Source organism: Benincasa hispida, chromosome 3, assembly GCF_027475165.1.
Source record: "Benincasa hispida cultivar pf3 chromosome 3, pf3_genome.v1.1, whole genome shotgun sequence".
In the NCBI taxonomy this organism is placed as follows: Eukaryota; Viridiplantae; Streptophyta; class Magnoliopsida; order Cucurbitales; family Cucurbitaceae; genus Benincasa; species Benincasa hispida.
In genome coordinates, this window is record NC_143480.1 from 64,351,678 (window position 1) to 64,372,465 (window position 20,788).

General features: G+C 36.4%; 1 protein-coding gene across 1 annotated transcript; it reads right to left on the bottom strand.

Annotated features, from left to right (window-relative positions):
• Window positions 1–19,404: 19,404 nt before the first annotated feature.
• LOC120073957 (uncharacterized) lies at window positions 19,405–20,242 on the bottom strand. Its single transcript, XM_039026884.2, has one exon. The coding sequence runs from the start codon at window positions 20,058–20,060 to the stop codon at window positions 19,572–19,574; it is 489 nt and encodes a 162-aa protein (XP_038882812.1). The 5' UTR covers window positions 20,061–20,242; the 3' UTR covers window positions 19,405–19,571.
• Window positions 20,243–20,788: the final 546 nt, after the last annotated feature.

The following is a 20,788-nucleotide window of genomic DNA, read 5'->3' on the forward strand; positions in this document are numbered from 1 at the left end:
CCCCGAAAATGATCAATATAGGTATGATTTTGGAAAGACTAAAGATGTAAAACCCGAACCCTAATTACCTTAAGTAAGCAAGTATAAGTTATGTGATGTCTTCCAATGAGTTGTAATGAGATTATGTTTGGGTTAGGAGTGATGGGGAAAGAAAGTAAACTAAAGAACAAGAGAACTCTCGGATGGCTATGTAGGAAAGAATAATCAAATTTTGGCTAAGTATGGAAAACCAAGAGGAGACCATGCTATCCTATGAGATTTAATGTTGAATTGTGCTGTGATGGAGTGGGAAGAAAATGACTTTTAGACGGTGGTAAGTAGAAAGTCCGACTTCATTTAATTAGTTTGAACAAATTACTTAGGCTATTTATGTAATTCTAGTGACATTCGAAAGATCTGAGAGTCTATTTTCTGTGGCTGTGTTATTGGAGGGAAAACTCGCTGGAATACGGCCGGAGGAGCAAAATAAAGACGAAGGGTTTGTTTCTCGGGTGAATCTAGGCCATCAGTGAAAAATTGAAGCTCCAGGACGAATCATGAAGATTTTTGAGCTAAAAATTTGAGGTAATATTATTAACTCAGTTATAAACAACTTTGTAGAATAAAACTTTTTAAGATGAGGCCTGGAAATTGAGTTATATATATTTTTAATTTGAACTGGAAATTGTTGAACAAGCAAGCAGCTGTTTGAATTGGGGCCAATGATAAAGTTTTGAATCTCCAGATAAAATGACGAGGAATTTCGAGCTGAAATTTTAAGGTAATGCTTCTAATTTTATTCTAAGCAAGTTTGTAGAAGGAATTTCCTTGAGATCAGTTCTGAAAATTTAGTTATGAATTGTTGGAATTGAATCTGCAGTTTGATGCTCCAAAACTTTTCTAAGTGTGGGGAGTATGGGCGATCAAAGGGTGCATTCTTTTGACACCCAATCCCTCCAAATTGGCTAAGTGTCCGACCCTCAAAGTGAATGGTAGGAGGCACAATGTGATGGTTTGTCATGTGAGCTTGATTTATTGAGTAGGCCTAAAAGGAAGGCTAATGTAAACACTGAATGGTATGTAGGTTCAACTCCAATTGGAAAAGCCTATCAAGCCTTAAGGAAGCAAACTTGAAGGACCTGTGAGTGACTATAAATGATTTATAAATGGTTTATAAATATTTTAATAATCCATGCTTTATTGACAATTACTTTTATGTTGGTTATTTTATAAGAAGTTCCAAGAAACACATTTCTCTAAAATTTATAAACGTATGCTAGTTACAAAGTTTATGAAATATGCTTTGGTACAATTGTTGAACCATGGTAGTTTTCAAAAGGAGATTCTATGACATGTTTATGTTACAAGTTTTTAAATCATATGTGCTCTTAATATTGTTGAGCATGCATTAGCAAATGATGTTTTTGTGAAAACTATGATTTATGAGATCAAGATTTCAATAAGCATGTTTTATGAAAATGTTTTCCTATAAGGTATTTTCAGCTCAATACTGAAGTACAAGGAGAAGGCATCCGAGCTGTACTACCTAGTTTCAGTTATGTTATGATTCTGGTATTGAAGTACTTAGAGAAGGTATCTGAATAATTCACTCAGCTCAGTAATAAGCAGTGGTACCCTGCTTCAGTTATGATCCTTGACATCAGGATCTAGTTTGCTCTACGTGCACATATGACAGTTAATCAGTTCAGTAGGATTGAACAAAAGGGTTCTTTCCTATTATTGACTGTAAGGTGCTGAACAAAAGGCTTCTCACCCCAGCCCAGTCTTATGTTTGAGAGATCGAACAAAAGAGTTCTCTCTTAAACATGATACCTGACGATAAGATTGAACCATGAGGGTTCTTTCTTAGCATTGGCTAGAAGGTGTTGAACAAAAAGGTTCTCACCCCAGGCTAGGCTTATGTTTGAGAGATTGAACAAAAGGGTTCTCTCTCAGTTGTTGAATAAAAGGGTTCTCACCTCTGCCCAGGTTTATATTTGAGAGATCGACAAAAGGGTTCTCTTTTAAACATGATATCCGACGTTGAAAGATCGAGCAAAAGGGTTCTCTCTCAACCGGAAATCAGTTTAGCTATGTTTTCAGATACAATGGTTTTAAAATTTTTATGTACACGTTGCTTGGCATGTTTTAGTTCCAGTATTATGTTTTCTAGCTTTCAGTTTAAGCATGAGATTTATGTTTTTATTAAGTCATTCATTGGGCGAGTAGCTCATTCTTTCAAATGTTTTTCTTTTCCCAGGTAATGGTCATCTCCCTAGAGGTTAGCTGTCATCCTGCTCTACCACTCAAGGACTCCAGTTAAAAGTCCAAAGTCTAAAGAGAAGTTTTAGGTGTTTACTCTGTAAATGTCTGTACATATGTGTTGCTCATATTAGGGACTAGTAAAATATATTAGGACTGTTGAACTCTGTATGTGTTAATATGATGTAATTATGTTGTTGTTGATCCCTGGTGTTCTGAGGTTATTTTTAAAGTTTCATTAGTTTGGTGAATGTTATATATGTACTCCAGGGATCTAAGTAGCTTAAGGATGTTAGTTAGGTAGTAAGTGCCACAAAAGGGTTGGTAACTACTATCATCACATTCACTTCTAGATTAAGAAGGGTAATCTGGGAGGAGGTGTGACAAAAGAACCCTACCATACCACTATGATCCACATATGGATGACCCTGGAAAGCTCTAAACAATTCTATTACAAAACTACTTGATCATCGTAGTGATGACCCCTGAAGGTCTATACAACCCTATCACACAACTGCTTGATCAACATAAGGTTAACCGTCTAATTGATCAATGTAGGGGTGACCTCGGAAATGTCTAAACAACTCTAGAAAGGATTAATCATCCACTTGGGTTTAGAATATAATAAAGTTTTGTGGAGTTCACCATATTTTTGGTCTTTCATGTCTTATTTCCTTTGGATTATGTGTTCAAGACTCATTCTTTTATGGTGATATTTATTGTAAAACAATGGTTCACTTTACTTAACACATCTTGTTTGGTGAGAGATACCTCGTGATTCTTGCAAATAGAGGTTAACCAACGAAAGATGGACTTAGCTTTCTTGTGGAAAGGTCATTAGCTGGCCCTTTTACAGAACATTGACCAAGTTTAGACAACATAATTCTTTCTAAATTTTCAAAAGAAGTTCCTTTAACTCAGAGAGAAAATGTGTGGATCTTACAATCTTCTATTCATGACGAGGCCCCTAATCTCGACCAAGTGTCAACTCTCGTATGTTGTATAATTGAGGGTCAGACTCACTGGAACGTCATAATGAAGGTCCTTGGAGAATTTAGCTTTAATGATTGCTACTGGGAGTGACTTGAGTCCATAGTCGGTCGAAACGAGCGATTCCTTTATGATGTCAGTTTATTTGGCGCGGTAATGGCTTTTTTATACACATATGATTATAACAATGATGTAGTTCGAGCTATTTGCGAAGCTTAGTTTTCTTTAACTAACACTCTTTATGAAGGATCTCTTACCGAGAATTCCATGAGCGCGTTCGGATCACTCTGATCTCACAGTGACCGAAATACAACATTATACATTCATACGAACAGTTATGCAAACAAACACTAATTATCAACATGCTAAGAATAACAAAATAACAAGGGAAAGAGTACCATACTAGTTAAATACAATCTTCAATCTTCGGCATTCACAGCAGCGGGTGACCTCCATGCGATCTACCAACGCCCAACAAAAGCGTCGACCATAGTAGCACGAACAATCGTGAACACGAACACCATCGGGACAACACCACCACTAAAGAGCCCAAGGTATTCTCGGAGTAGCAAGGCTTTACAGTGATTGTGTTCGAAAACATTCGCTAGGATTGTCGCAACTTGGTCAGTGCAACTTGGTGGGCGCATCTGGGTGAAAGGAAAAATTAATCACGATAGGACAGAAAGATGATGCCGGTCGAATCCAAATTAAGCTGACAGCCGCTAACGATAATAAGTACATTCAGCTTTTCGGTGACAAATATTCGGCGCATCAGTCAGGGAATTAAAGCCATCCCATCTGTGCAATCATGAGAGAGAAGCCGCCTTCATCTCAGAAGCTCTATAAATACCGAGGGCAACCTTTAGAAAAGAGGTTCGAAAATTCATACGTTCGGCTCGCACGTCTTTGTTCATAGTTTTCCTTTCGTTTTAAGGCGGAGCAAGAGAAGAGTGGTGACGCCGAAGATTGCTCAGGGAAACTCGAGAGAGAACCTTGAGGCGTAGAAGCAGAGAGCGGGCCAACTCTCGTGAGAGCGAGATTATCTTTTGAACACGAGTAGAAAGACAGTGTAAAAGCTTGGGAGCAAAAGATTGCTACCAGACTCTTTATTCTATTCTTGCATTGTTTTTTTGTACTTCATCTTTATATTTATACAATGGAAGTTCTTATTCTACATCTGTTCACTCTCTTAGTACGCATGAGTAGCTAAACTAGTCGAATGGGTTAAGAAGAACTAAGCTAACATGACTTAGGAAGTCCATTGCTTGCGATTATCTTGTGTTGTCGTGCCAAATATCCCTTTATAGCTACTCGAGAGAGAGTCTAAAGAAAGAACCTAAGACTCGAGAGAGATAGGTTAGAATCTAGACTTGAGAGAGCAAGATTAGAACTACATAAACAAGAGATAGGGACTTAGAGATGAGCCCTGTTTGCCAATCTGCATCGCATGCATCCTAGAGATAGGAATGATATTATGTGGTCACCTTATTTGTGTGAGTGTCATTCTATCATCGCATAAATAAGAATAGAGGCTTATGTGTAGGTCTTATAGACTTATTGCATATATCGCATGCGTTCTAGCATTAGAAGTCTTGCCATTCGCACCGAGAGGTGGTTTACAATTGTATGCATGTTGCATGATTACAAAGAATGAACGCATCCTAGGAAGTGTTAGCCGAAACCCTTCTCAACCCGTTCACCACATATTCATCGTATTTTCCATTTATCAACTCTTTTCAAACTCCGCCGAATTTGTTTACTTTTCATTACCGCAAACAACAAACTTCAACAACTATTGATTTATTTGGTTACCACAAGGCTTTCATAAAAATTACCATCGCAACCTATTTTCACAAGTCCCTGAGTTCGACCCTAGACTTACCGGGAAACTCAGTGGAGTTTACACTTGGATTCCGCTGAGGAATCTTGAGTGCTCAACGCAATTTCACCATTGCATATCATCCACATTTCCACATCATAAAACCAAGCATCATGTTTTTGGCGCCGTTGTCAGGGACTTCAGCAAAATAGTGTGCTAACGGAAATTTTTTAATTTCTTTACAAACTCTTAATCTCTGGTGAATTACGACCCGGATATTGAGAGAACTTTAGCCGAAGACTGAGAGACCACCAACAACAACTACAGTCAGATAAAGAAGAGATGGCGGAACAGCCTGGAAACAGAGCACCAAATGATAACAACGTCATGGCGAATCCAATCCTTCTGGCTAACGATCATAATAGACCCATTAGGGACTATGAATCGCCAAACCTCTATGATTTCTCTCTAGAAATCATGAGGCCTGCCCTCGATGGAAGTAGATTCGAGATGAAACCAGTGATGCTGCAGATGATCTAGACTGCAAGACAATTTGGAAGCCGGCATGGCGAAGATCCGCACGCCCATCTCCGAAGCTTTATTGAAATCTGCAATACTTTTGTGTTCCCGAACATCTCTGCCAGAGAAGTTCAACTAACTTTGTTCCCATTTTCACTTTGTGATCAGGCAAGGAAATGAGCATATTCTCTCGAGGCGGGAGAGATCACTTCATGTGAGCAGGTCGTAGAGAAATTTATGAAGAAATATTTTCTACCTACTTAGAATGCTAGGCGTAGGAAACTCATAAAAAAATTTGAATAAGACATGAACGAATCGCTCAATGATGCCTAAGTGAGGTTTAAAAGGTTAGTCAGGGGCTGTCCACACAATGGTTTGCCAGACTGCCTTCAGATGGAAATCTTTTATCATGGTTTGAATCCGGCTTCGCAGACCGCTGCCAATGCAGTAGCCGCTGGTGGTCTGCTTGACAAAACGTATGACGAGGCTAAGAATATCTTGGATCGCATCTCTAAGCACCACGAAGATTGGCGAGAGAGCGATCAGAGGTTGAGAATCAAGGATACTGACGCAAGTAATGGTGTTATTGTTTCATTACAAATTAAGATGACCGCAATGATGAACTTAATTCAGGGAATTGCGATCAGCAGTCCAACACCGCAAAATGGGCAAATCAATGCAATTAGTCAAAACACCGCAAGGTGTACGACTAGCGATGATGGGCACGCGATGGAAGATTGCCCGCAAAATCCACAGTCCGTTTACTTTGTAAAAAATAATCCCTTTTCGAATACCTACAATCCCGGGTGGAGAAACCACCCAAAATTTTCTTGGAAGAATCAGCAACAGAATTTCCAACCCGTGGCGCAGAAAGAAGGGCCACCTGGATTCTTCCCACATAACAACGGTCAGACAAACAATCAAGCAAGTAGCTCGCAACCACCGCAATCATCTTCCTTGGAGAGCCATTTGAAGCAGTATATAGAGAAAAATGAGACGGTGCTTCAAAGTCAGGCTACGTCCATCCGCAATCTAGAATTACAGATGGGCCAGATTGCGAGTGAGCTAAAGAGCAGACCGCAAGGGGCTTTGCCGAGTTCAACAGAACTCCCATGCAACCCAGGGGGATCAGGTAATGAGCAATGTCAGGTTGTGACATTGCGAAGTGGGAAAACTGTGGAAGGAGAAAAGAAGGAGCTTAGTCGGACAGCTCCCATTGCGACAGAACCTAAAATTGCAATGACGCAAGAAGAAGAAAGAGAAAAAGAAGCAATGGAACCAGAGGTTGCGTTGACCTCAAAGCCAACTGAGATGGAGATTGTGAAAGTGCAGTTACCCCCTTTCCCGCAGACACTAAGGAAGAAAAAGAATGAAGAAGTATAGTACCAACGCTTTCTAAATATGTTAAAACAATTACATGTTAATATTCCATTCAGCGAAGCGATTGAGGAGATGCCTGCCTACGCAAAGTTTCTGAAGGATATGGTAACCAAAAAGAGGGGCACTTGTAAGTTTGCCACGGTGGTGCTAACTCAAGGTTCAAAATCAATCATTCCACCGAAGATGAGCGATCCTGGGAGCTTTACTATACCTTGCTCCATAGGAGAACTGTACATTAGGCAGGCGTTGTGTGACCTTGAAGCCAGCATAAACTTGATGCCTCTATCAATATTTAGACAGCTGGATGTAGGGCAACTTTTGCCCACAACCGTGACTCTCCAACTGGCCGATAGATCTCTGGTACATCCGAGGGAAAGGTGAAGGACATGTTGATCACCATTGAAAAATTTATCATACCAGCCGACTTCATCATTTTGGATTACGAGGCCAACAAGGATGTGCCCATCATACTAGGGCAACCATTTTTATCAACAGGTCGTGCCCATATTGATGTGCATAAAAGGGAGATCACTTTGAGCATCAACAAACAGAAGCTCAAGTTCAACATAATTCGAGCCATGAAGTTTCGTGACGAAGAAGACCTACATGACTCAGATGATGACCAGAATTTGATTGGCGAAGAAAAGTTTGATGAATAAAATGAAGAAGAGGATGCCAGCGCATCTATTGCTGCCTGTAATGCGATCATAACAAAAATAAGAAAGGAAGAAGAAATGATAGCAAACCAAGAAGAAGAGCCAACAAAAAAAGAAGAAAGAAAACAACGCAACTGTCCCTAGTAGAACCACCAACACTGGAATTAAAGACCCTACCGACCCATCTAAAGTACACATTTTTTAGGCAGAATGAGAAGCTGTCGGTTATTATTTCCTCTGAGCTTAATGAAGTCCAAGAGAATGCATTGATGAGCATTTTGAGGAAGCTTGTGTGAGCAATTGGTTAGACGCTCGCCAACATTAGAGGAATTAGCCCAGCATACTGTATGCATCGCATTCGTCTTGAAGAGGACCATAAGGAAACGATTGAACATCAAAGCAGACTCAACCCTACGATGAAAGAGGTCGTTAAAAAGGAGATCACTAAATGGTTAGATGCGGGCATTATCTATCCTATAGCAGATAGCACGTGGGTCAACACCGTGCAGTGTGTGCCAAAAAACGGTGGTATGAATGTAGTCCCGACAAAAACAATGAACTAATACCACAAAGAACCTTCATTGGGTGGTGCATTTGCATGGACTACCACAAGCTGAATGCGGCCACAAAGAAAGATCATTTCCCCCTACCATTCATTGATCAAATGCTAGACCGTCTAGCTGGAAATGACTTTTACTGCTTTCTGGATGGTTATGTCGGGTAAAATCAGATTATGATTGCTCCAGAAGATCAAGACAAGACCACATTCACCTGCCCATATGGAATCTTTGCTTTCTGCCGCATGTCGTTCGGCCTCTGCAATGCGTCAAGAACTTCCAAAGGTACATGATGGCCATCTTTTCAGACTATCTTAAGGACTCTGTCGGAATCTTTATGGATGACTTCTCTGTTTATGGGAACACTTATGAACTCTGTCTAGCCAACTTGGAAAAGATACTGAAAATATGCGAAGAGACGAATCTGGTGCTCAACTGGGAAAAATGCCATTTCATGGTAAAGGAGGGCATAGTGTTGGGACACAAGGTTTCCCGGGATGGGTTGGAGGTGGACAAAGAAAAAATTGAAGCAATTGAAAAACTTCCACCTCCAACAAGCGTGAAGACTGTACGAAGTTCCTTGTGGCACGCTAGATTCTACAGACGCCTTGTCAAAGATTTTTCGAAAATAGCACGACCATTGAGTACGTTGTTAGAAGCTGGCAAAAAATTTGAATTTGACAACAACTGCTCAACGCATTCAGAGTCTTGAAGAATGCACTAATTACCGCACCCATGTTAATTACATCTGATTGGACACTACCTTTTGTAATAATATACAATGCAAGCGGGTATGGAATGGAAGCATCTTTGGCACAAAAGAGAAAAACAATCTTGCATCCCATCGCATATGCGAGTAAAACATTAAATCCTTCTCAGAAAAATTATACCACCACAGATACTCGTCCATACTGATCACTCGGCAATAAAGTACTTAATGACAAAGAAGGATGCAAAGCCGAGATTGATCAGATGGGTTCTCCTCCTTCAAGAATTTAACATAGATATAATTGATCGAAAGGGGACAAAGAACCAAGTTGCGGATCACTTGTCTAGATTGGAAAACCCTGAAGTTGACCGCAATGAATCAGAGGTGAGTGCGGTGTTCCCAGATGAGCAGCTGTTCCATATTGAAGAATTGCCTTGGTATGCTGACATAGTCAACTATCTGGTTTGCGAGCAATTTCCTGAAGATTACACCTACCACCAATAGAGGAAGCTCAAACATGAATGCAGACATTATTATTGGGATGAGCTGAATCTGTATAAAAGAGGGGCAGACCAGATTTTGCGATTATGCGTACCAAATGCTGCTCAACAACGCATATTATCGCAATGTCACGACTCACCATATGGTGGGCACTTTGGAGGATAGCGCACCGCAGCTAAAGTCTTACAGAGTGGATTCTTTTGGCCTACATTGTTTAAGGATGTAGCTGACTACGTAATGAAGTGTGATCGGTGCCAACACATAGGTAACATTTCATGGAAACATGCAATGTCGATGAACACCATTTTAGAGCTTGAATTGTTCGACGTGTGGGGTATTGATTTCATGGGAGCATTCCCTCCTTCGAATGGTAAACACAACATTTTATTAGCCGTCGATTATGTCTCCAAGTGGGTAGAGGCAGTGGCATGCGCCGCAAGTGATGTGGCGGTAGTCTCTCAATTCCTGAAGAAAAACATTTTCACTCGTTTTGGCACTCCACGTGCCATCATAAGTGATGAAGGGTTCCACTTTGTCAATCATAATATCAAAGAGCTACTACGCAAATATAACATTCTGTACAAAGTGGCTACCACATACCATCCATAGATGAATGATCAAGCCGAGGTGTCCAATCGAGAGATTAAGCTGATACTCGATAAGGTAGTAAGGCCTTCTCGAAAAGATTGGGCAACGAAGCTCGACGATGCATTGTGGGCATACCGGACTGCATTTAAAACACCAATAGGTATGTCCCCATATGCGTTGGTATTTGGTAAAGCGTGTCATTTGCCTTTGGAGCTGGAATATAAGGCACTGTGGGCAGTAAAGAAGCTAAAATTTGATTTTAAAAAAACAGGAGAAGCTCGAAAAAATCAATTGGTCGAGCTAGAAGAATGAAGGATTAACGCTTATGAGAACGCAAAGATTTACAAGGAACGCACCAAGCGCTGGCATGACGAACACATATGCGGCAAAAACCTCCAAGTCGGGCAGAGGGTCTTACTCTTCAACTCGCATCTACGGCTCTTCCTGAGAAAACTAAAGTCACGTTGGTCTAGACCATTCATAGTTAGACAAGTATTTTTGTATGGTGCGATTGAATTATCAAATGATGACAGAACCAACATATTCAAAGTTAATGGAAAATGTGTAAAAGCGTATCATGGAGAAGGCTGGCATCGCCAAGTCGACTCCATGGAACTGAGGAACTTTGAATAAAGAAGGAAGTAGGTAGTCCCTGTGTTATCAGACGATCACAATCCATCAGGGATGCAAGTTTTGGGAAGCATGGAATCTTCAATTCTTCTCCACTATTCGGAATTCTCACTATATCTTCACTATACCTTTTTCAGTCTTTATTTATTCTTACTCTTCTTATTCTAAAAAAAAAAAAAAAAAAAAAAATGGGAGATTGCGATAACGAATTTTGTTTTGTTTAAAATGATTTAACTCTCTCTCTGTTTTTCGTGCAACGATTGTGGCACAGGATTGCGGAGATGTTACACAAAGAAGCAATTCATCAAATCCCGTCACCGCAATCCAAAGAAGATAGATCGCCGCAAAGAAGGATGCATCAAAACATAAAGCGGGTAATAGCACAAATTTGAGGGTGTACTCTTCCTTAACTTTATTTCAAATTGTGCACTATTGCATCGAAGTTTTAAAAACTTTTATCACCGCATCCTCTTTGATTCCCGTAATCATTTGACATGGATAACTTTAGTAGGTTACCGCATGTTGTTTCTTTGCCAAGTATGATTTCAATGATGAGAAACATACTTCTATTTCTTTCGTATATACTAGAGTCAACTTAACTTTAAGATAGTCACCTCATGAAATATTTCTAGAAGTTAAGGGTTTACTAGCTTTCTTTCAAACTCTCTTTACGAAGCTTTCTAAGAATATCGCATAACTTATTTCAATCTTTTGGAAATGAGGACATTCATTTTAAATTTGGAGGTGAGGTATTTATTTTCAACCTTGCTATCTAAAAAAAAATTGAGAATAACAACTCCACTGTCAACGCAATGGGGAAACTATGTTGATAAGAGTTAAGTTGAGAAGGGCACTTACCCATAGTTGAATGTCCGCATGACACACGTGGGGGCAAGCCAAAATGAAAGTAAGTCACCAGGATCAACGCTTAAATAAATGACCGCAACTCTGCTGCCAAATAGGTATGAGTTTAGTCTGAGGAAGAGCATATTGCTCGTAGTTGGATGTCCGCATGACACATGTGGGGGTAAGCCAAAATGAAGGCAAGGCACTTGGATCAGCGCAAGGTCAAAAAAAAAATAATAATGTCAAGAAATATGCAAGGAAAAAATCATTCGACACCCCGGTGAAAAATTTTCTTTTTGAAATAAATCATGCGATGTTTTGGAAGTTAGTAAAGTCCTTTTGAAGGTTAAGCTTGCGATCCCTAGGTCTTAGAAATATTTTAAGAAGAGACTTGAATAAGACTTAAGGAAATTTTGGTGTGTAGGAGTTGAATGAAGTATCCTTGAGAAATCTAGGAAAAGAACATTACGGTTAACTTGCTAAAGGAAATCTTAGCTTATGCTTAAGGCCAAGCATTGTTTAAATTTGGGGGTGTGATAACAGGCAGAAATGCATGTTATCATAGTGCTAAGTTCTTAAACAATGTTGGCTTACATTGATAAAATATGTTAGATTGCATCCAAAAAGCATCACATTCATAATATTGCGGTTGTATGCGTTCATCGCATAGGAACAGTTGATTTTTGTATTTTTATGCAGATTATGCGTTGACGCAAGGTGGAAATTGCGATCATAGGAAATCATTGGTCGAGCGCAACTTCACCGCAAGGCTTTGCGGTGATTGTGTTCGCAAACATTCGTTCAAGAAGGATTGCCGCAACTTGGTCAACTCAACTTGGTGGGCGCATCTAGGTGAAAGGCATAATTAATCGCGATGGGACAGAAAGCTGATGCCGGTCGAATTCGAATTAAGCTGACAACCGCTAACGATAACAAGTACATTCAGCTTTTCGGTGACAAATATTTGGAGCATCAGTCAGGGAATTAAAGCCAGTGGATTTTTCCAATTTTTGGGAAAAATCCACTAACTCAAAATAATTTCAAATTTTATTTTTCATTAGGTTTATAAAATTAATTCAAAATTAATTAATTTAAATAAAACTAATTTAATTAATTTCATATCTTAGTATTAGATTAATAAAACATCAATTCCATCAATATGATTCAAATTCATATAATCAATATTTAAATCATAAATTAATTATTAATTGATTCTCCAATCTCGTTTTAATTTAAAAAATTTTAATTGCATCATATACAATTAATTGAAAAACCCTAAAACCGAATTTGAACATTTCAAATTCATATCCCTAAATTCAAAATTCATCCAATTATACTCAATTCATTATTCCAATTTATGAGCTAGTAGAGGGACCTACTGGACCTACCGATCATGAGCTCTAATGATTTGTAATCAATTAGTTAAACTCTTTAAACTGAATTAATTACTTTTCGCTAACCATGAAGACACACCACTATTGTTTGATAGTTGCACTCTCCTCACTGTAGATGTATTTCTGTCCATGTTAACCATAATCAGTAAGTCGATCCTTCACAAGTTGTCGTATTTACAGCTGGGTTAAAATTACCTTTTTACTCCTGTAAATACATCTTGTTCTTTAAGCTCCCACTGGCCCTTTAATGAACAACTGATTTATAATACCACTTATGAATTATGTCTTTCTCTATCATGAGAGGGCAGGGCCTCGATTGTTCAAGACCAGGATTCAACACTTAAGAGAACAACCTATCTGTTAACCCTAAAATGGGTAGGAGTGAATTCCATCTTGCAAGGCTATGTCCCCAGCTATCTATCTAATCTTATCCCCAAAATGGAAGGCTTATTGAGCAGTGTTGTTGGACTACTCTCATTGATAACTTATAGAAATACAAGTTATTTATGTCACCTTATCTAGATATTGCAGCCAAAAGTTAGTAATTATGCGCCAATTGTATGAAAATTAGCCTAGTATGACAATAATTATAAATGTTTGCGATTACACTCACTAACATAAAAAAGATGGAAGACAAGCCGAACTTTACTCTGTTTTGCAGGAGACCAAGTCACCGCTTGTGCTCAAGGTTCATGAGAGACTAATCAATGCATCTCTGTCACATTGCGCCCGTTGATCAATCATGAAGAGACGATTACCGCAGTGACAGCGCAATGCGACAGTCGGTCCAGAGCTATGCTTTAACCGCATGCGGTAATAAAAAAAAACATCGCATGCGAACCTATGATCGAAAGATGCAACTGAGCAACGCAAGAACGGAGGATTAAGACACGTGTATAACTAACAGTTGTGCAGAATTGATGGTCTGATTGTATAACAGAAGGAATAATATCCCTCCATCTTTAGAATTACCATAACAACCAAGTGGGGACCACAAGGCCAGAGTCAAAGATCTGCACCTATAAATACCCTATTGATTTCAGAAAAAAGGTATGCTATTTGATACTGGGCTAAGTGCTGCAAGATTTTAGAGAGAAAAGGCTGAGCTGAGTACTTAAGAGAAGAAATCCAGGAAGAAAACGAGATAAAGCCGAGAGGTGAATCTCAGATTCGACCTGCCATACGCCCGATCGAAGCTCTGTGCAAAGAACCATGCTATTGGTGGAGCAAGCCTGAGAGGGAAGCTCTTCCTGCCATCAAAACCATCCTATCCAGCAAGCAGATCTACATCAAATCTGTACCAAGACATTGACACTTGTTTGTATCTGTTCTATCTCTCTTTCACTGTGTATTTCATGTTTTCTTTATCTCTTCATTCACACATCATGTATCAAACGCTTAATAGAAATATTAAATGTTTTGATAGATTCCATTTACCATTCTCTGTCTATTTTCGTTCACCCATTATTCACTTTGTTCATGATGTCTTCTTAATCCCCTGATGAGCAATATGAATCACTAAGAACTTAATCTGTATTAAAGTTATAAAATACATTTAGCTAAAGCATGCTAGACGACATCTTCACCTGTGAGAGCAGAAGTGAAGATGTCATTCTGATCTATCGAGAGAAGGCCAGAAAAGTGCGTTAACTAAAGCGAGTAGTACTTCCAGACATGGAAACAACCTTGCGTTCATTACGTTAATCTCTGTTTCACCACAGACATATGGGAGCGCGGTCGATCATTGAGAGGTGTACGCCAAGAGAAGAGCGGAACAATATTTGTACCTTCAATCCAATTAAGAACTTGCGTTGTTTGTATTATTTGTCTTTCTCTTTCTATTCTGTCCACAAGACTTGTCGCCGCATCTCACGTCTTTACACAACCTTTACAGCCAGCCTTAATCCCAGCATCTTGTACATGAAGTGTATATCTTGTAACATCTAGCTTAGGTTTATTGTATTTTTATGTTTTATCGCATCTTTACTGCTTTCCTTTATTTTATCATAATTTACATACTTGTACAAACTCATTATTAAAAGATTGAAAACCTGGTCGCATATACCATGAACATACCGCAATAACCTAAACCATTTCCCCGTGTTCGACCTCGGATCACATCGAGAAATTTGCGGTGGAATTACACTTGGTTCCATCGTAAGGAAACTTATGACAACGCATGGCATACTACGTGAACACCCATAATTAACGTATAAATAGAAGTAGTATCGCATCATTGTGAGCACTTATACTATACATCCCAGAAGCGTTACACTCACCCATGCAGATCAAAGGACAATCCCGAATAAACCGGAGTTCATAGCTAGCTCAGGATTAAGATCGAGTTATCCTAGGTTACTTTAGTATGAAATAGTCAATTTTAATAGTAAATGGACGTTATAAAGAAAAGTGACTATTTCGTGGTCCAGTCTTTATGCAAACTCATTGCATAGGATGCCCCCCACTCACATGTATCTACATGAATTATCTATGGATCACATCATTTGTATTATCTATACAAAATGGGTTGCATCCAATAATGTTACCAGGATGAGATACTCAATGTCATCCATATACTTATAGACCATTTAGGCTATATACTATTAACTTGATCCTGTTTATGTCACTACATAGAGTTAAAGCATTCATACTATAGCCATGGATATGTTTATTGGATTTTTATAATAGAATGCAATATCAACAATTTTATCGAATAAGATACTCAATAATATTTTATTGATAAATAGAATGTTTAACACAAAATTTACGAACTGCGAATTCTAGGACATTCCCAACGATGATAAGCCTACTACATAGAAGCAAAAGAAAGCCTCTCACTCTCAGTTTACTCAAAATCCCGATGGTATGATGATCGAGTCTCGAGAATGGTCGAGTGGGGAAAATATGTTATTTTTCAAAACTCTGGATAAAAGACAACCTGAAGGATAAAACATATTTGGTTTCTTTTCGATCCTATTGCTGTAAGGGAGGCTATCTTCGCCCTAAAGTCTTTAGAATCACTAGTTTGATGGCTAACGAGACTCTCTATAGCCTTAACGTTCCAGTTTTAACCAATATATATCACGACTTAAGGCTGATAATAGAAGCTTCAAACCCAATTGGACATATCTCTAGTTTTTCAGTTGTGTTTTGATTAAGGGTAGTGGAGCCACAACATTTCACAAGGATCTACAAAAATTTCCATACTGATTAATTAACATTTTATATATAAATTAAACTTCCAATACTGAAAATTTTGGAAGGAGGAAAGTGGGAAAAAAAAACCCCATGAAAATATGAACTTATCTATCATTTTTAGAATCTAAGAGAAAACTTCAATTACTTAAAGTCATTCCTTTCACCCTTTGTATTTTGGTCTTGATCTTAAGACTATGAAGTACGTTTCATTTGCATTATATATAAATTGGAAAAACAAAAGATCAAATTTCTTTTTCAACTTAGATATTTCCCAAAAAGAAGAACAAATATTACTAGGGTTTATGAAATCTCTTCAAATGTTTTCAAGTTCTTATTTATATTGCTCCACATTAGGGGTGTTCAAAATTCTTATCAACCTCCCTGGTGGTTTGGATTTGGTTCATTATTTTATAAGGGTTATTTGGGTTGAAAAATTTATAACTCGAATAATTGGGTTGAGTCTAAAAATTACATCAACTCAATCTAAATCGATCAATGAAAACTCCTACTCTACTTTGTATTGGATCAACTAAAAAACAATCGGCATATGGTTAATTAATTGAATAAATATAAACTTCTTTAGAAATAGTTAAATAAAGTTAGACAAGTCAAGGGGTAAGTCTACTACCTCCCAACAAAATGAAAACAAAAAAGAAACTATTTATGAAACTAAAATTATGTGAAAAAATAACCTTAGTCTTAGTCTATCTATCACTTTCTTAGTTTTGTCTTAATAAGCAGGGACCAAGGATTATAAAAGATTATTTGTAGTTGTATTTTGATATGGAGTGATGTGATCCCTTTCTTTTACAATATAGCAAAAAAAAAAATGCCATTTAGATCCTTCCCCAAAAAATAATAAGAATCTCTATAACTAAATAACTAGGGTTTGCAAGATTGTTTTTTAAGTATTTTTTTACCCTTTTGAAGATAGAGATTCAATAACTACTTAATTTTCCCTTTTTATTCTATTGAAAATATATTTGGACACAGGCCTTTGTAAACTGTAAAGATAAGAAGGGAAGATAGACTACAAGAAAAGCAAAACAAAAGATTATCCATGTTATCAAAATTTTATGGCAAAAAGATCAGGTTCTTGTCTGTAAATCACTTTTTCTCAAGTTAATCTATATACATTTTACTCTTGTCTTTTTCCTACCAAAAACCTTCCAAGAAAAAAGGAATTGGAAAAACTTCTTCCAACTGTTATATAGATACATTATATACCCTTTTTTAGAAAAGCTTGATTAAGAGGGTGTTTGGAGCGTTGAGTTAAGTTCTCAAGTCATGAGTTGAGTTCTAAAGTTAATATGTTGGAGTTAGAAAATCTATGTTTGGGGTGTATAATTGTGGAGATGAAGTTCCTAAACAAATATACAAAAGAAAGAAAGAGGGTATAAGATGAAGTTTCTCGATAAATATGTAAACTTCAATAGTTGGTAGAATTAGGTTATTTAACACCAATTTATGAAGTCCATGGCCAAATACCCCTTAAGGGATCATTTGATTTGAGGTTTTATAGATATCTAGGAATTAAGAATGTCTACGAATAAAAAAAATGGAAAAAAGAATCCTGGGAATCAAGGATATTAACTGTGTTCGGTTGTGCATAAGAATGTTATTAGAATTTTTATAGGAATAAATTATCTTTGTATTAAATTTACAAAATTAATCATGAAACCTCTATAAAATTTTAATACATTAATTGATAAACAATAAATTTAATTCAAAGTTTAGAGCAAAATTAATTATTTAATAATCAAACAATAATATTAATTAAACTATTAATTACAAGTATTTGTGAAATAAATAATTTATAATTAAAGTTACATGATTATATAATTTGATGGAACAATTTGATGAATGTATATAATTACAATTTATTAATTAATAAAACCGTCAAAATTAGTTTGAGAAAATAAATATAACATTTTGTATTAAAAATTAATGAATTATAATTAATCAATGATAATCTAATTATAACTATTTAAAAATAATCTCATAAAATACTAACCATAATGGAAATTAATTAGCTACATATATGATTTATTAATGAATTAACAGTTAGTGTATATATATATATAAAAAAATTATTAAACTAAATTATATATATATTCCTTGTGTATATATATTTTTTTCTAAAAAAAAATAATTTATATTTCAAAAAATAATTAATTAATTTATGAAATTGGAGTAGTTAAATTCAAATATTATAATTTAAAATTTTAATATAATTTTCTAAATAATAAATAATATTTTCACATATTAATTAATTTGTAAAAGAAAATTAAAATTAATAATTTTAATAAATATAAAATAAAAGAATAAATTCATGTTTTGAAAGAGGGGAGAGAGAGTGGACATTAAGAAAATCCAAACTTTTGGATGGATATCATTCATAGATATAAAGGATGCACGAGTATAGTTTATTCTCATGCTTAAAGCTTTCAAATTTGTATCAAATAAGAGGATGTGTATCCCTTACATATTCCACCCTTATTCTTATCCCATTTCCCTCAATCTACCTAATAATCATTTGTTTTATTTCAATCTAACAATTTAAGATTCTTTAGCTCTTAAATATGGAAGTTTATTACATTGACCCCTTTATGGGTCTTTGAGGTTTTGTTTGGCTATGAGGTTATAACTTATCATATCTTTGATAGCTCAGCCAATTCCATTATTTCACTTCAACCCCTTTCCCCAAGTTGTTGTGAGATTATACCAAGGAAAAAAAAAAGTGCTATATATATATATATATACACACACACATGAAAACCCAAATTTAGTTTATTACCAAGGACATAATTTGGAGTCATTCTTAAATGGTTAAACTCGCTTTTAAATATCTTTTTAATCGTTGAAAACAAAATTTGATGATACAAAAATGATATTCAAATGTATAATATTAAACATTAAAAAGACTTTGAGTGATTAAGGGTGTATTTTAGATTGATTTTGAACTTGACAAAAGTGTTTTAACAATTTCAAATCACTTCTAAATCTACTCTAAAAACTTTTGTTTACTTGATATTTTCATAAGAAAAATACTAATTGTTGTATCATAAATTGTACTCATCTTTGTGCATCTAATCTAATTGTAATTTGCCTAGTGAAAAGCTTTTATTCTTTCTTCTTAAAATATTTGTTTTTCTTGTGTGAGATGAAGTCCAGTGTACAAAAAAGGTGCATCTTGACATATACTCGAGTATTATTTTTTTCATAAATTAAAATATTTGACATGGTATTAATAATTAATTCATATATCCCCATCTTAAAATGTCAAGGAAAATCACAATCAAATATCAAGGCAAACAATACTCAAGAAATAAGAGATATAATATTTAAAATTAAAACATACAATTCATACGCATTCTTTTATTCAAACATCTTTTTATTATGATATAGATGTATTCCTTGATATTTATGTTAACAATTAACTCCCTGATTAAATATATATATGTATATTAAAAAGCTTATAGAGAAATGGAAACTAAAATTAAAAAGATACAACCATCTTTCACACATTATATATCAATATTTTCACCTTGCATATGATTCATAGACAACCGCCGCCGCAGCCGGAAGCAACCCAGAGAAGTTTCCGATAACCGGAGGAGGAAAAATCAGGTCGTCAAAGTCGTCGTAAAAACTACCAAGAATGTCGTCATCTACCGGCAACTCGACAGCAAGTGAACAGTTGTTATTATTCATTATAAGATTACTAGCACCGTGCTCGTCGTCACCACCGCCGGATGCGGTGTTGTGGAGAAGGTCGGAGGAGGCGGCGCCGCCGCAGACGGCGGAAGGGGAAAATTTGGAGGGGTCGGGAAAGTCAGCATCTCGGCCGGTGAGTTCTTGGACCAAAGCCATGAATTTAGAAGCACTGGTTTGAACTTTCATGGGGTTTGATATGTAAACAACTTTGATGGGTTTCTTTTTGTTGGGTTGTTTCGTTTTCTTCGTGGGCTTACGCCGGTTAACGGCGTCGAGGATTCTGTGGTTGTTTCCGGTGTCGGCGCCGGCGTTCATTGCAGGGAAAAAGGGTTTTTAGGGAAGGAGGTTCTTTTGAGTGAGGGGAAAAGGAGAGAGAAAGTGAGGGGAAATATAGGGATTGGGAGAGGGAGGAAACCAACAATAATTTAATTGGGAGAGGAAAGGAAGCCAAGCGCCGACAAGGAGCGTATGAGAAGCAAGATATTTTGAGGAAATTTAAGGACATGCTAAAAGCATTTTGGTTAAATTATAAAAAAGAAATCAAATAAAATAAAACAACTTTTAAGGCCTTCTTTGCTAACCATTTTGTTTTTTATTTTGAGTTTTTAAAAATTAAGTTCATTTCCTCCTCATTACTTATAATGATTTGCATATTTTTTTTATAATATTTGAATTTTTTGTCAAATTTCAAATACAAAAAAAAAGTTTTTAAAAGCTACTTTTTTTAGTTTTCAAAATTTTACTTAGTTTTCTAAACCATTGGTAAAAAATATATAACAAAATAAGAAATTTGGAGGCAGATAGCCTATAGGCTTAATTTTAAAAAACAAAAACAAAAAATCAAATGGTTACCAAACGGGCCTAAATGTTTAAGTTGATACTGAAATTGGATCAATGGTAAATTTGTAATTTGAGATAAAGATAATAATAGTGTTCTACAAAACAAAGAAAACTAAACATGGTTATGGTGTAAAACTATCGATACTTTGATGGCTTAAGTCGATCTTGGTAAGTTAGTAACTTGATAGTTGAAAATAGTCTAT